Source organism: Nomia melanderi, chromosome 9 (genome assembly GCF_051020985.1).
Source record: "Nomia melanderi isolate GNS246 chromosome 9, iyNomMela1, whole genome shotgun sequence".
NCBI classification, from domain to species: domain Eukaryota; kingdom Metazoa; phylum Arthropoda; class Insecta; order Hymenoptera; family Halictidae; genus Nomia; species Nomia melanderi.
Window position 1 is genome coordinate 14,864,779 of NC_135007.1, and position 14,603 is coordinate 14,879,381.

Genomic DNA, 14,603 nt, shown 5'->3' on the forward strand with positions numbered 1-14,603 from the left:
CGAGGTATGAAGGTGTGGTTGGGCAACTCACTCCCTTAGCATTCTATTCAACGATGTAACACCTTGGAAGGATACAGTACAGAATATTTTCTAAAATATTAGAATATGCAATACTTTCGATACACATTTTAACAAAATTTGTGTATCCTATACGTTCTTATAGTTGATGATATTCCTTCTCAGTAACCTTAGCAATCATTCTATTCAACGATGTAACGCGTTGGAAGGATACAGTACAGAATATTTTCTAGTGGAGAATATTCAAATATCCAATACTTTCGATACACATTTTAACAGAAATTAGTTGATGATAATATTCCTTCTCAGTAACCTTAGCAATCATTCTATTCAACGATGTAACGCGTTGGAAGGATACAGTACAGAATATTTTCTAATGGAAAATATTAAAATATGCAATATTTTCCATACACATTTTAACAAAAATCTGTGTATCCTACAAGTTCTTATAGTTGATAATATTCCTTCTCAGTAACACTGACATCAACCAACAGTTACCAAGCATCTAACTGAGAAAACAACATAAGATCCATCAGTTTCACATTCGTGGCATGTACGGTTGCAGATTGAACCCTAGAACTGCCGGAGTGTCGGAAAACTCAAGTTTGCATCTATTAACCCTTTGCACTCGACAATTTTCATTACAAATATTCATTACCTTCTGACTAAATATTAACGATATTTTTAACTAACGCGATCGCTTATCTTATATAAATTAATAGGCATTACATATCAATCGTTCTAACTCGTTCTAGTGTTAATCTTCGAAACATGAACATCTCATCTCGAAGTGTCTCTCGTCCGCAAAGGGTTAAAGTCTCAATTTACAATTCGCTCCACCTATAAACTTTCCATACTAACTTCTAAATTATCCGTTCTCAATAATCCCAAACGAAGACATCAAGTATACGTCTCGTTGACCTGTCCGGCAGTTCTAGCGTAAACCGAGCGAGCAGCGCTCTCCGCGAGCACGCGCCTTACTAGAATAAGACAACAAGTAGTTGAGCGCGTAACGAGGGTCCTTACGATCATTATCGATGCCGTTTCCTCGTTCATAGATGAAGAAAAAGTGGTCCTTCAGGTCGATCAGCTTCAGCAAGAAGGACAAGAATAAGCCAGCCCGCGACGAAGCGCCCAAGAATGGAGACGTCACCAAGGAGGAAACACTCGCAGAGGTGAGTCAGGAATTTTCCCTTATCGGGCGTACGCGCCCGTTTCACGCTACGCTCGCGTGGCAGAATAGCCGGGACGCAAGAAAGTCGCCAAGCGGTCCCGTTAATTCATACTCGCCGTTGTTTCGTTGGATTCTGCTGGCTGAACCAGTCCGCTTCGACTTCCGCGGGAAAAACAATTACTCTTGACAATGGTAGTCTTAATGTTTTCATTCACGTCTAGGTCTGGTTCACCTTCTTTCAATGGCTCGTTCGAGGAATATTGACGACCGAACCTTTACTTCGATTTAGAAAGTTAACTACCTTTATTCACTGGTCTGAGAGGTTTGCATTCGAAGCTGGGTAGACATTGTTCGTTGATTAACGGATACACGTTTTACCGATTGTCTTCGAAGAAAGTCGCGTTATTTCGAGTAAATGAATTATTAGGTCAGTTGATCGAGTATCAGACATCTCAATCTTTTTTTAATTTAAAAAGAACTTACGAAAGCTTCACGGCTGAAGGATTAATTGCAGTCGAACGTCGAAATTTCAAGATGAGGTGTTCATATTTGGAATAGTAGGTTGCAAACGAATGATCTAATTACTCGAACAGTAAGAAATCAGAGTGTAGCTCCCCTTTTTCTATCCTTTAACCCATTCGAGACCGATTGCAATTGATTTCCGAGGCTATAAGATCGGTTGCACACCGTGTGCGCAATAATAATAATGAGCATTTATCAGTTATTCTGAGTAAAGTAGTCGTCGAGATTTTTTTGAATTAATAGTATCTGTAAAGTATAGAAAAACAAAATAAACATACTCACCAACAACAAGAAAATTGAGTTTTTATGACTATCGTCTAGAGATTTTAAAAAACTTAATTGGAAATCCCCATGACAGAATTTCGAAATTGCCGTCTCGAATGGGTTAAGCATTCGACAGTTAGCTTCATATGTTGCAAGTTTACTGTATTTCGAAGAGTCTTCGTCGGCGAAGGGTTGAAGAAGCAATCCTCGAAGCAAATCATCGAGTCATTAGTAACCAGGTGTCCCATTGTTACCTCTCGTCAGACCCAAAAGCAGCATAGTCGGCTGATTTTCCATTCCGAGGCCGTCTCCGCGATTAATCGTGGGCATCGGGTGTCGGGTCAGAAAAAGCTTCTGGAGCGCGACCGCGATTATCTGCGTACGGCATGCGCGCAGCGCGTGCTCGCGCCGCTATAACCCATCCCGGCGTGTTCCGATCTGAATACAAAATAAAGAAGCTCGCTCCTCTCGCTCGCGCGGCGGACAGTCCAACTGTTGCTCGCAGCCGAAACCTCCGCTTGATTCATCGCGTGCCCGCGAAGAACCTATCTTCGCGAGCCCATAAAATTTCAGACTCCGCTCGATCGATTAACCGGGTCAGCCCAGAACCCGGTGTTGCCCGGGAATAATGGATCCAAACAAAGCGCGGATCGACGCAGTGGTCCTTAGTGAGAGTATCTAGCTCTTGCTATTAGGAATACCGAGCAATCGAATTTTAGGCTCAAAATGACACGAATGGTATGACGTTGAAATTTACGAACCACGTTGTCATCAGTTTTATTCTGTATAGCCTCAATTTTTTGAAATTATTATGCAATTTTACCTTTGGAGTACATCATTCGTTTTTTTTTTCAATTTTTGCTTATTAAGCCTTTGAACTTTGTAGGCTCCAATATTGCACCAGTTATAATATTAAATATTTTAATGAATCTTAACACTAGGTTTACGGAGCGCGTCAATTTGACGCACATTGAATTTTGTAAACATCCTTTGGTAAATGTTTCATTATCTATTTTTAAATTTATAATTTTCAAAATCTAAATAGTGTATAATAGTGTATACTGAATACTATAAAAATTAGTTGCAGTTGATAGATTACGAAACAACCTGGAGTGCTAAGGGTTAATAGTGGAATATTGATGACTAGTAGTAGATAAATATACTATTTTTCCTTTATTTTCTTTGTAAAGAATTATCGAATATTTGCATTTCGAAATTTTGGAATCTTTGGATCATAGGATCCTCGAAGATTTCTTCAGTTGCTGATAGATTACAAAGCAACCTGGAGTGCTAAGGGTTAATAGTGGAATATTGATGACTAGCAGTAGATTAATATACTATTTTTCCTTTATTTTCTCTGTAAACAATGATCGAATGTAGCATTTCGAAATTTCGCAAAACAAAAGAACCTGTAGTGCTAAGGGTTAAAACATGTCCACATGTTAACACTTATCCAACCAAACGGCAAGATCCCACTTTCAGCATATTGCCTTCTATTGTTTATCTTTTCTTTCACTGTTCAGTAATTGCACTGGCATTATTAGCAATTCATCAGATACGGTTCTTTTTACAAAGCTTAGTTCCTAACGGAATTAATTGACTGAGTTCAACTGCAGGTAATGGTTGTAGTTCCAGTTGTTTTTAGGCGGTCGCCTAAGCGTTAAGCACCACTGTCCTAAGTCTCTGTGTCTAGAACCCAACGGGGTCCAGCTGCGCTGCCCGCCGAACCGTGATTTGTGTTCTCCTCGATTCCCGAGCGATCGGGCCTATAAGAAACTGTGTATAATCGCTGCAACGGGCTCCGCGCGATAACCGTCACGGATCGAGGGAGCCGCGCCGGTGTTTAATTGGCCTCGAGACGTCCAATAAATCCTCTTCGGTGCCCTCCGAGCTGATTATCAGAGATTTATTCTAGAAAAATGATAAGCGAACGCACCGTAGAAACGATACCCCGCCGCGGACAAAGTCAATTATAACACACAGCCGCGGCGATATTCAATTTTTCTCCTATCTCCCTCCAACCAGCGGCTCGAGCGATCGTCGGCCGCGCTCCGCGTTCATATTTATAGCCGTGCGTGGCGTTGATTGCCGATTGAACCCGCGGATCGTTATCGAATAAGGGAGTGCTGTTAAACTGGCCGTCTAGACGCGTCCACGGGCCGAGTTATCGTTCGAGGTTTCGATTTCGGTGCGCGCGCCGCTAGGAGACTCGGGCTTGTTCCTCCGATCGAGATATCTTTGCCGGTTACGTCGGTCCTGTAATGCAATTAACGAGACGCGTGGCTAAGAGAGATCTTCTGCTAGAGGCACGCTCTGCTGGAGATCGAAGATCTGATTCATTGAGCTCCGCGCAGAGTCTCGGTATTACTTTCTTCAATATCAAACACGAGTTCCTCATTCAATTAATCTTGGAGGTCAGTCGTCTTTTCTATAAATCGAAGGAACCTCGAGAGTCGCGTTATCATCAACTTTCGAATTACGTTGTATTAGCTACTTCCTAATCCAAGGAAAAATCTTTCCGCCATAACAAAGGGAGGAATACGATTTAATGCAATTCTACAGAGGAATAAACTGCAGCGCTTCGAGACGTCGAAGAGAGCGTAATTAATCGCTACGATTAGCGAACGGTTTGAATAATAAGTAGCAACGAGGTTGTCTCCTCCTTCTCGTCCCTCGGGTCGTCGAGCCTAGCCGTGTAGGCGATCCGCTGCTCGGAGATATCGCCGAGCTAATCCTCCTCGTTTCTTTGCCACCTTCTTCATCTTCTTCCTCGTCTCTGTCCGTCGTTTTTGCCCCGGCCGCCGCAGACTCCCTTTCTTTTTCAGCTGGCCGGCCGCGGACCGACCGGCTGCGAGAGGGAAGGGCGAACAGGCTGGCAGGCTGGCAGGCAGTGACTCATCCTTCTGGTTCGTCGTACCTCTCGCGAGTTTCGTGATAGGCCGCCATGGAAAACCGGCTCCGAGTCACTGAATTATCCGCCTCGCGTCCTCGTTCTCCCTTCATCTTTTAGGAGGTCGCTCCGTCCTCTGTGCCCGCTTCAGGGCTGATCGGGTCCTGCCTTCTGCGACCGTGTCCTCATCCCTACCCCCGTCGCGTCGCCAGAGATCTTGCGGAACACGCGATCGTTGTCTCCTCTGATTTCGCGCGAAGGGTTACGAGTCTAGGAGTTGCGTATGCGTAGGTGGGTGGTGGTTGATTTGTTGAGTTTGACTGTTTTTCAGGGTGCTTCGGCGAGTGGAGAGCTGTTGCTAGTAGGGTGTTTCTGGGGAGAGAGATTGCTTTCGGTCCCTTTGCGAATTAAGGGCGTGACTTCGGTTTCTTTGGACATCCGAGCAGCTGATTTCGGTTTTTTGTAAGGAAACGTGATTAAGCTTGGTTTATTTGTAACTCGAAGCGATCAGTTTTGGTGGGTTTGCAAGTCTAAGCGATTGATTTTGGTTCCCTCGCGAATTTAGGAATCGATTTTCGTTTCTTTAGATATCTAAGCGTCTGGTTCCGGTTTTTTGCAAGTCGGAGTGATTAAGCTTGGTTCCTTTCCAACTCAGAGCGATCAATTTTGGTTCATTTGCAACTCTAAGCGACCGATTTTGGTTCCTTTGCAACTCTAAGCGACCAATTTTGGTTCATTTCCAACTCAAAGCGATCAATTTTGGTTCCTCTGCAACTCTAAGCGACCGATTTTGGTTCCTTTGCAACTCTAAGCGACCGATTTTGGTTTCTTGGGAAATTAAGGAATCGAATTTCGTTTCTTTAGACATCTAAGCGTCTGATTCCGGTGTTCTGCAACTCAAAGCGATCAACTTTGGTTCCTTTGCAACTCATAGCGATCAATTGTGGTAGGTTTGCAATTCTAAGCGACCAATTTCGGTTCCTTCGCGAGTTAAGGAATCGATTTTCGTTTCTTTAGACACCTAAGCGTCTGATTCCGGTTTTCTTGCAACTCAAAGCGATTACTCTTGCTTCCTTTGTAACTTAAAGCGATCAATTTTGGTTCATTTGCAACTCAGTGCGATCAATTTTGGTTCCTCTACAACTCCAAGCGACTGATATCGGTTCCTTCGCGAATCAAGCAATCGATTTTCGTTTCTTTAGACGTCTAACCATCCGATTCCGGTTTTTTGCAACTCAAAGCGATTAGTGCTGCTTCCTCTGCAACTCAAAGCGCCAATTTCGGCTGCTTCAATCAACCTTCGTTCCCCTGCAAACCGATTAACTTCTCGCCATCGGAATCTTCCAAGTCCGCTCCCTCCGCGATCCGAAGCCCCTAATCTTGATTTTCCGTGAATCAAAACCACCGACTCCCTCTCGGTAAACGAAACCGGCCAATCTCATTTTTACCGTCAACATCGGACCTCCTCCCGTCCAATCCTTCAACCGTTCAATTAACCGGCAGGTGGTTCCATCGTATGATCGATGCGTTTCTCGTTAACGACCCGGCCGAGGCGCGTACAAAGAGCGTCGTCTCCTGCCGTTACGAACTTAGCCGCCGGAGCGTCCTCGAGGAATGCGCGCGAGGGACAATCGGTATTACTCGCGCGACTTTCACTCTCCCTTCGAACAGCCGGCATTCCGAGTCATTAAGGAGCCCGCGCCCGCGCGCCCGAGCGGCTCGGTGCGTGCCTCGTAACAGCTAGAATGTCATTGTGCGCGGTGTTATGACACCGACGCGAGAAATGACTTATCGCTCTCCGCCTTGTTATCCCGTATTTCACGCGGAACCCCCTCCCGCCCCTCTTTCTTGGCTTCAAGTTCCGTTAAAACCCCGGGGATCGTTGAACGCGCTATCGTGACTCGTTCGTCTGTCGCACGCGAAGTCCTGGCTTGCGATTCCTCGAGATTCCTCGAGATTCCTCGACGATGTCAGCTTTCCCTGCTCGGAGCGATGCTCGTCGAGGATTTCTGTCACTTGAATGGCAAGATAAGAGAACGAGAGGAAAGACGATTTTTTGACATACGGAGTTTGAATTAGTGCTTACAGAACTAACGAAATTTGATTCTTCGAAGGAGGAGAATTATTTGAAGAGAATTCGGTGCTTGAAATTTCCATGGATTTGAGTTTCTACTGCTGTTACTTGAAATATTCAGTTGCTAATGTTGGAATAAGTGCTTATAGAACTAATAAAATTTGATTCTTTGAAGAAAGGAGAATTATTTGAAGAGAATTCGGTGCTTGAAATTTCCATGGATTTGAGTTTATATTGGTTTTACTTGAAACGTTCAGTTGCTAATGTTGGAATAAGTGCTTATAGAACTAACAAAATTTTATTATTCGAAGGAAGAGGGAGAATTATTTAAGGAGAATTTGTTTGTCCTTGAAATTTCCGTGGATTTGAGTTTCTATTGGTTTTACTTGAAACGTTCAGTTGCTAATGTTGGAATCAGTGCTTATAGAACTAACAAAATTTGATTCTTCGAAGGAAGAGAATTATTTGAAGAGAATTCGGTGCTTGAAATTTCCGTGGATTTGAGATTCTATTGGTTTTCCTTGAAACGTTCAGTTGCTAACGTTGATTTGGAACATAGAAATTGAAATTCCTCGAGAGTGCAGTAATATTCGTTTATCAGACAGTGATTAGATTGTCGTTTACAAAAGTTTTTATTGTAGTGTCCCTTTCGTAAATCTTATTATCGAACGGAAATCCAACGAGCGTAGATTTATATTCGATATAGATTAATGATCAGCAGTGAAAGGGAGGATTAGGGGATTCCTATCATCCGGACTGAGAATCTCGGTGTCCCAGAGGAGAAACCCGATTCGCCGGACTCGGAGGAAAGAATTCGTGGGCTCGGTTTCTGAAACGAAGGAAGAGGGCAATTATAAGGCCACGCTCGTTCCCAGGGGTAGCAGGCATCGACTCGATTTCCTACGGGAAATGAGACGTATCTGTCGGAGAAATCGGCAACGGGGACTGTTGCTCGACGATAGCCCGACGCTTCTGCTCGCTCATTGTGCCGACTGCGGTGCATTCGCGGTTCAATGGCCCAAACTTCCCGGATACGCTTACCTATAACGCGGCGCGTGTTATTTGTCGCGAAAACGGCTCGGCCGAGTCAATGCTGTCCCGAAGCTTTCCTCTTTCCGCGTATCACTCGCTATTGTGACTTTTACGAACGATTTGACCCTTTCGAAACCGAAAAGCTCTTGCTCCGAAATTTTGAACACTACGAAGACAATTGCAGTTCATTCAATTTTGAAACCGAAAAGCTTTGTATCCGCAATTTTCAAAACTGCAAAGACAGATTTCCACTTCTTTAAACTTTATTAACCTTTTGCACTCGGAAGTGTTTCACCAGAAATATTTGAACAGTTTCTGATGGGGTAAAGACAGGATATTTTGTGAATCTACGCGAAGAGAAATTACATGTACATTGAGGAACAAAGCTATTGTATTTCATTATTTTTCAAATTGATGCATTATACGGAGTGTAATATTAAATATAAAATTTTATACTCTCGAGTGCAAAGGGTTAAAATCTCTCGGAATGCTGTGTATAATTTCGAACATCAAAATCGGAGATGATACTATATTTTACGAACACTGTAAAATAGTTCGAAGCTAACTTTATTATGTCTCGCGAATCCCATTGAAAATCGATTTTCAAAAGGTATATGTACATCTGTTACCTATCATAAAAATCAACGATTCAGATCAAAGTTTCAGTACACATCCAGCAAGACCCAACGAACCACAGGAAAATTAGCTTTAGTCCCGAGAACCGCGGAGATTCTCAATAAAACTGGAGAAGACAGTCAAACGAAGCCTCCCACGTTCCGCGAGTTCAAAATGGAATAAAATGGCTGCGGAAGTGGGAAATCTGTCTCCCGCGATCGTAATAGAAAAGCTACCCTCGCGAGCCCTTCCCACGCGTTCCTGCGTCGCGTTGCGGTCTTGTTTACGATCGCATAAAATATCGAAATAGGGAGAAACAGAGGAAGAGCGCGGCGGATTGGTCAGCGACGCGAGGGAAGAAGAGAGACAGTCGATCACGCGAATTTACGTCGCCCGGCGAATTATTAGGTGCCGTAAAAAGTTCTTTCCGACGAACTTCGCTCGGCTAGATGAATTTATTTCGTCGGAGCCACCGAGTTTCTATCGCGACGTTATTCGCGGCCTCACAGGAAGATGGCGGACTGTCGTAAATAACAGTTGATGATCAACCGTTCGTGCGTCACTTGAAATAAGGCCTCGATTTTACCTAAAAATCGGAGAGAACCGTTCGTTACGCTCAACATGGAATTACTCGGTTTCTCGTTGGTTCAAATGAAATTCGAAGATTTCACTCCGTTGAATTAACACTAGAACTACCGAGCATTTAATGCGATTAATATGCAATTCCTATAAAAACTGTAACAATAGATTATTTTCAGACATTCATTATAGTACTGAAATGAAACTATTTTCAAAATCATTTCGAATATTCAATGCTTCGAAGATATCAATTGCTAAGAAAAATCGAAGTCATTTTGACTGGTACGGTAGTTCTAGTGTTAACCCTTTGCATCCGACAATATTTTTCACCAAAAATATTCATTACTTTCTTACTGAATATTAACGATATTTTTCGCAACTGACACAATTGATTATCTTCTATAAATTAAGAGACAGAACTATTCTACTCCGATGTTTCATGTGTTGATACATCACACAAGGTCTAATACCGAATCATGATCATTGGAAAATATTTCCATATTCCGAATAACGTTACCTAACGCGGCGACGTTCAACTAAACGTGCAACAACGATAATGCAATTAAATCGAATGATTCGATAATTTCCAATATTTCCGCTCGCGTTGCGGCAGAAGCGCCGCGCTGAGAAGCGGAACAACGGTTCCCGGGCGAGCCGATGCGTCCGCACGGCCGAACAATAAATAACAAGTCACCGTGCGTTATTTTTAACGCGCCGCCGCGCCATTATCGCGGTGACATTGTAGTCCCGAGTCGAGATAGCGCACGCGCGGGCCGTGATTCCAGATTCCCGTCGCACAAAAGAAGGATTACCGCGCGTACACTCGCGAAATTTCGTTCTCGCGCGAGCAACGGGTCGGCGGGAGGGGGATCGAAGCGTGACGCGGGCAGAGCGTAGGATATTCCCACGGCTGAGAGGGAAAAGCGGCGGCGCGGGGGTGTGGGGGGAGGGCGAACGAGACGACACGAGGTTTTCCAGAAGCGGAGTTTGCGAGGAGATTGTCCTAGACGGGACGCCGGTGAATGAACTTCGAGTAGGAGGACGAGGAGACGTGGATCTGATCGTCGATAGGAGGCTCGTCTAACGGGTGTGTCGATGAGTTTGGGACGCTTGTCGTCGGTGGAGGAATTGATGGATTGATGCACGAGTGCAGGCTTTTCGACGGTTAGGGGAATTGATTGCTGTCGATTTGCGTGGCCTCTCGAGATACGGTTCTTTGATGTTCGAAGGTTTCGGAATTGTGTATGAGTGATACTAATCTTTGGTATATTTAACGCTAGGTTTACGGGCATTTATTCTATATTTTATTCTATTGTTCCTAGGGAACTACGTGTTCCTTTATATAAATGATAAAATTGTTACTTCAGAACCAGAGTATTCCAATGCGTATTCGCATAATTGCACGAGTCCAGACGGACGTAAAGTATTACTAAATAATATTTAAAAAATTCAATACCCGTCAAATTGACGGGTTCCGTACACCTAGAGTTAACACTAGGTTTACGGGCATTTATTGCACACTTCGTTATTCCTAAAAGAATCGATGCTCGTTTATTTAGATTGTGGAAACTGGAGATTTGACAGTAGGTAATTGGGGTACATGTCAGTGTGATCGCGTCAATCAAAATCGGTGTAAACATTTACAAAGTAATATTTCTAAAATTCAATATGCGTCAATTTGACGCGTTCCGTAAACGTGGTGTTAACCCTTTACTCGAGGGGTGATTTGACACTTGATTTGACACAGTAAAACTATAGTGATATTTACTGTTACACTTTGTACAATGCCTCGATAGTGAAACATTGGAATAAAACAGCTTTGTTCCTCAGTGTGATGATTTCTCTTCGAATTAGTCTCAAACATCGTCTTCGTCTCGTAAAGAAATGTTAAATTTCTAGTATGAAACATCCTAGTGCAAAGGGTTAATAGACATTGTCACATTTAGGTCTAATGATAATGATCTAGTCCAAGATATTTTATAGACATTGCGTCTGTCCATAGTCCACATTTTCTACTCAAAACACCGAGTCAATACGACCAACCTTCGTAATCCAGTTATCCCGAAAACAGTAACTTCCACGAAACCTTCACAAAGAAATCAAACCTACATCATTCCCGCAGAGGACGCCACAGCCTCGAAGAATAGAAAAACGTTCACCGAACCCAACAAAGAATCCCAAGAAAAACGGGCAGTCTGCGAGCCGAAAGGAGAGAGAAAAAAGAAAAAAAAACAAGAATTCCCTCCCAAGAGCTCGTGCCCATCTCTCGTATTCCCGGTTTCACGCCCACGCGAATGTCACATTGTTTCCGAGCACATCCACCCTCGCTCGCGGAGGCCTCGCTCAAAAGCGAACAAGAGAAAGAGAGGTCGTGTACGGGGTGTGGTCGCGCGACTCGTTCTTTGTCCCCTTTCACTCAGCTCTATTCCTCGGCCAACATCGCTCACGCCTATACGCTCGCACCTCCCGGCGACGTTTATTCTAAAGAGTCGGGAAAAGAGACGGAATAAAACGGGGCGAGGATTTCCCTCACTCCCGGCGAGTGTTATTAATTAGCACCGCGTATACAGTGGCGCGGCGAGAAGGGCCGCTGACTGATGCTTACGCGTGCGTGCGTGCGTTTGTCTTGTGTGCACGCGTAGGAGACGTAGGATCGAAGGTGGAAGGTTACGTTGGGATCCGGGTGAATGACGCGAACTCCGATTCGTTAATAATTATATTTTCGCGTTTCAACGTATACTCCGGATTACAATTTCGGACAGACCGCTACGCAACAGGGTTGAGTAACCATCTACTATCCTAGAGATACCAATTCTTATTATAATCCCGGATGAGCCAAGTTTATAGTGGGGCTACTATTATAGATATTGAAAATGTGGATCTTCAGTAGAAAGAGAATTAGGAGACAATATATATGTATTTAATGAGATAAAGAAACAATATGGACAACACGTAGAAATACAACTTAATACCACGAAGGCCAACACACGACTCTCACGCACAAAAATGCTCTGTCTCTCACCAAAATGTTCTCGCACGCATTCCCACTCGCTTTTAACACACACCCCCATTCGCTCTCTTTCTCACGCTTGCACCCTTCTCACTCGCATCTTTCGTCCATAGTCAAAATTCACGCAGTCGCGAACACGCGACTGCGACTAAATTATTGAAGTAACGGTTCCTTGGGCTTTTATTTCTGCTGTGGTAAAAATACTCAGGGCTCTAATGTGCCTCGCAGGTGTCGTCGATAGCCCTCCTAAAGAGATTTAGCGACGCGACGCTGGATGAGATATTTATGTATTTTATCTAGGATTTTGGACTTGAAAAACAAGGCCATATTTTGGACGCAGGTTCTAGTACGCTTATCTATAGTCATTAGGTTGGCTATCCAACAGTTTCGAACGAGGTTCGCGTGACTCAACCCTTCGAGAGGAAAAAAACACCTGTGCGCGAGGGTGAGTTCGGCGAGCCGCGGAGCCAAGGGGCGAGAAAGACTTTCACTAGTTCCTTTGTTCCGTTTCACGGTCACGAACCTCGACGCGGTTTCCTTTCTTTTTGCGCTGCTAGGCTCGTCACCTTGCCAAGGCTGCACCGATGCGGGAAGCTTCGGGTCCGAGGACGATCGAGGAAACGGAAATCGGGGGTTGGCCGAGGAACGTCGGTAGAGACGTTGGTTGGAGAATGTAAGTTTGAGGATTCGAGCGGTGTCGCTAATAAGTTCGGACGACGTTGCGAGGACGCTGCTAATGAGTTTGGGTAACGTTCCGGAATATCGCTAATGAATTCGGGGAATATTGATGTTTGGAATAATCTGAGAGACGCGATCTTCGAGGATCAACTCTTAAGGGCATTGATTCTTAGTGTTTGGAAGATGATCTTGGAAGATGATCTCTGAAGGCGTTGACGATTGGAAGACGCTAGTTCGGAGATGAATCTTCGAAGAGGAACATCAATGCCCCAGAAAAGTGGCGATCCTCTAAAAACATCGGAATAATCAAGCCGCGGAGCGTAAAATTGCGAGAAGTCCAGCGAGACAATCGCGAAAGAAGCAGATTCATAAATCGTTGCGCGGATCGTGAAGGAGCGTCGCGAAAAACCGTGGCCAACGATGCGAGAAGTTCGAAAGGCGGCGCGTTACGGTAAAATTACCTCGAATAGACGGTCCGGGCAGATCGGAGTCGGAGATGCGGCAAGAAAGAGGGAACGATTTGTTCGAAGCTCGCGCGCGCGCGCGAGCGGAGAGCAGAGAGCTGGGGACCAGCGACGCGGCGGCGGGGACGGCTACAAATTTATGTGACAAGTGACGAGATACGGTGGGGCCCGTCGGTGCTCTTAAAATATGTCGCGGGCCGCGGTTGCACATGCAACGGTACATGCATGCGCCGCGAAGAATACGTCGCAACAGTGGCCGGGGCAGGAGATCGGCCGGATCGGCCGGTTAAAAACCGGTTTGATTCGTCGCGGAAGGCGCCTCGGTAGTTTCTACTGGCTTCGATTTCATTCCTAATGGCCCCGATGAAATTCATCCCGCGAACTGTATCTTTCTGCGCGATTGCGTGCTCGTTTCGCCGCGATTTTCTGCGTTTCACCGTCGAAACTCCGTCGTGCCTATCGCTTCGGAGCGGTGATGTTCCTAATATCCGAGAAATACGAGTGAGATTCGTTCGGTCGTCTCTTAATCTCGTCGATCGCGGTTGAGATTCCGTTCTACCTGCGAATTCGAAGCGACGACGCTTCTGGGACGAGAATAGGTCGTTCATCCGTTAACACTGGTGCTACCGAGCATTTGATACGATTGAAATGTTATCGCTTGAATATTGTGGTAATAGATTATTTCCGATTTATTCAGACGTTCAGTGTTGTGGACGATTCAATAGATCTGATAGAAAGTTGAACGGAAGATTGAAGGAAAATTCAATGGAAGATCTAACAGAATTAAGCGAGAATGTCAAAGGACAACTCAACGCGAGACCTCATTGACAGTAGAACTACGGATTTAATACGATTGATATGTAATCTATATAAAAATTCTAACGATAGATTATGTTCGGTTTCTTCAGACATTCATTGTAGTATTCAAGTGAAACTATTTTCAAAGTCATTTCGAATATTCGATGCTTCGAAGATATCAATAATTGCGAAACAGAAAAACTGAAATCGGTCATTTTGACTGATACGGTAGTTCTAGTGTTAACCCTCTGCACTTGACAATATTTTTCATTAAAAGTATTCATTACTGTCTGACTGAATATTAACGATATTTTTCGCAACACAATTAGTGTTAATTTCGGTGTGCTTTGTTTCAAACGTACAATTGCGTCAAAGGAACATCGGTTTGAACTGCAAAGCAAAATTTCACAAATTCTTCGGATGTTGACAATAAAGAAGAATGGGGTAGCTAGAATTTCCTGCGAATTTCTGTCGGAAACTTGAAT

The 14,603-nt window shown here is 44.2% G+C and overlaps 1 protein-coding gene across 1 annotated transcript in view; it reads left to right on the forward strand.

The window, feature by feature from the left end:
• Window positions 1-14,603, forward strand: part of LOC116425575 (uncharacterized) — a 150,818-nt gene that overhangs the window by 93,170 nt on the left and 43,045 nt on the right. Inside the window, exon 4 of the mRNA XM_076370840.1 lies at window positions 1,077-1,193. Coding sequence (XP_076226955.1) covers window positions 1,077-1,193 — 117 coding nt within the window. The remainder of the gene's footprint in view (window positions 1-1,076; window positions 1,194-14,603) is intronic.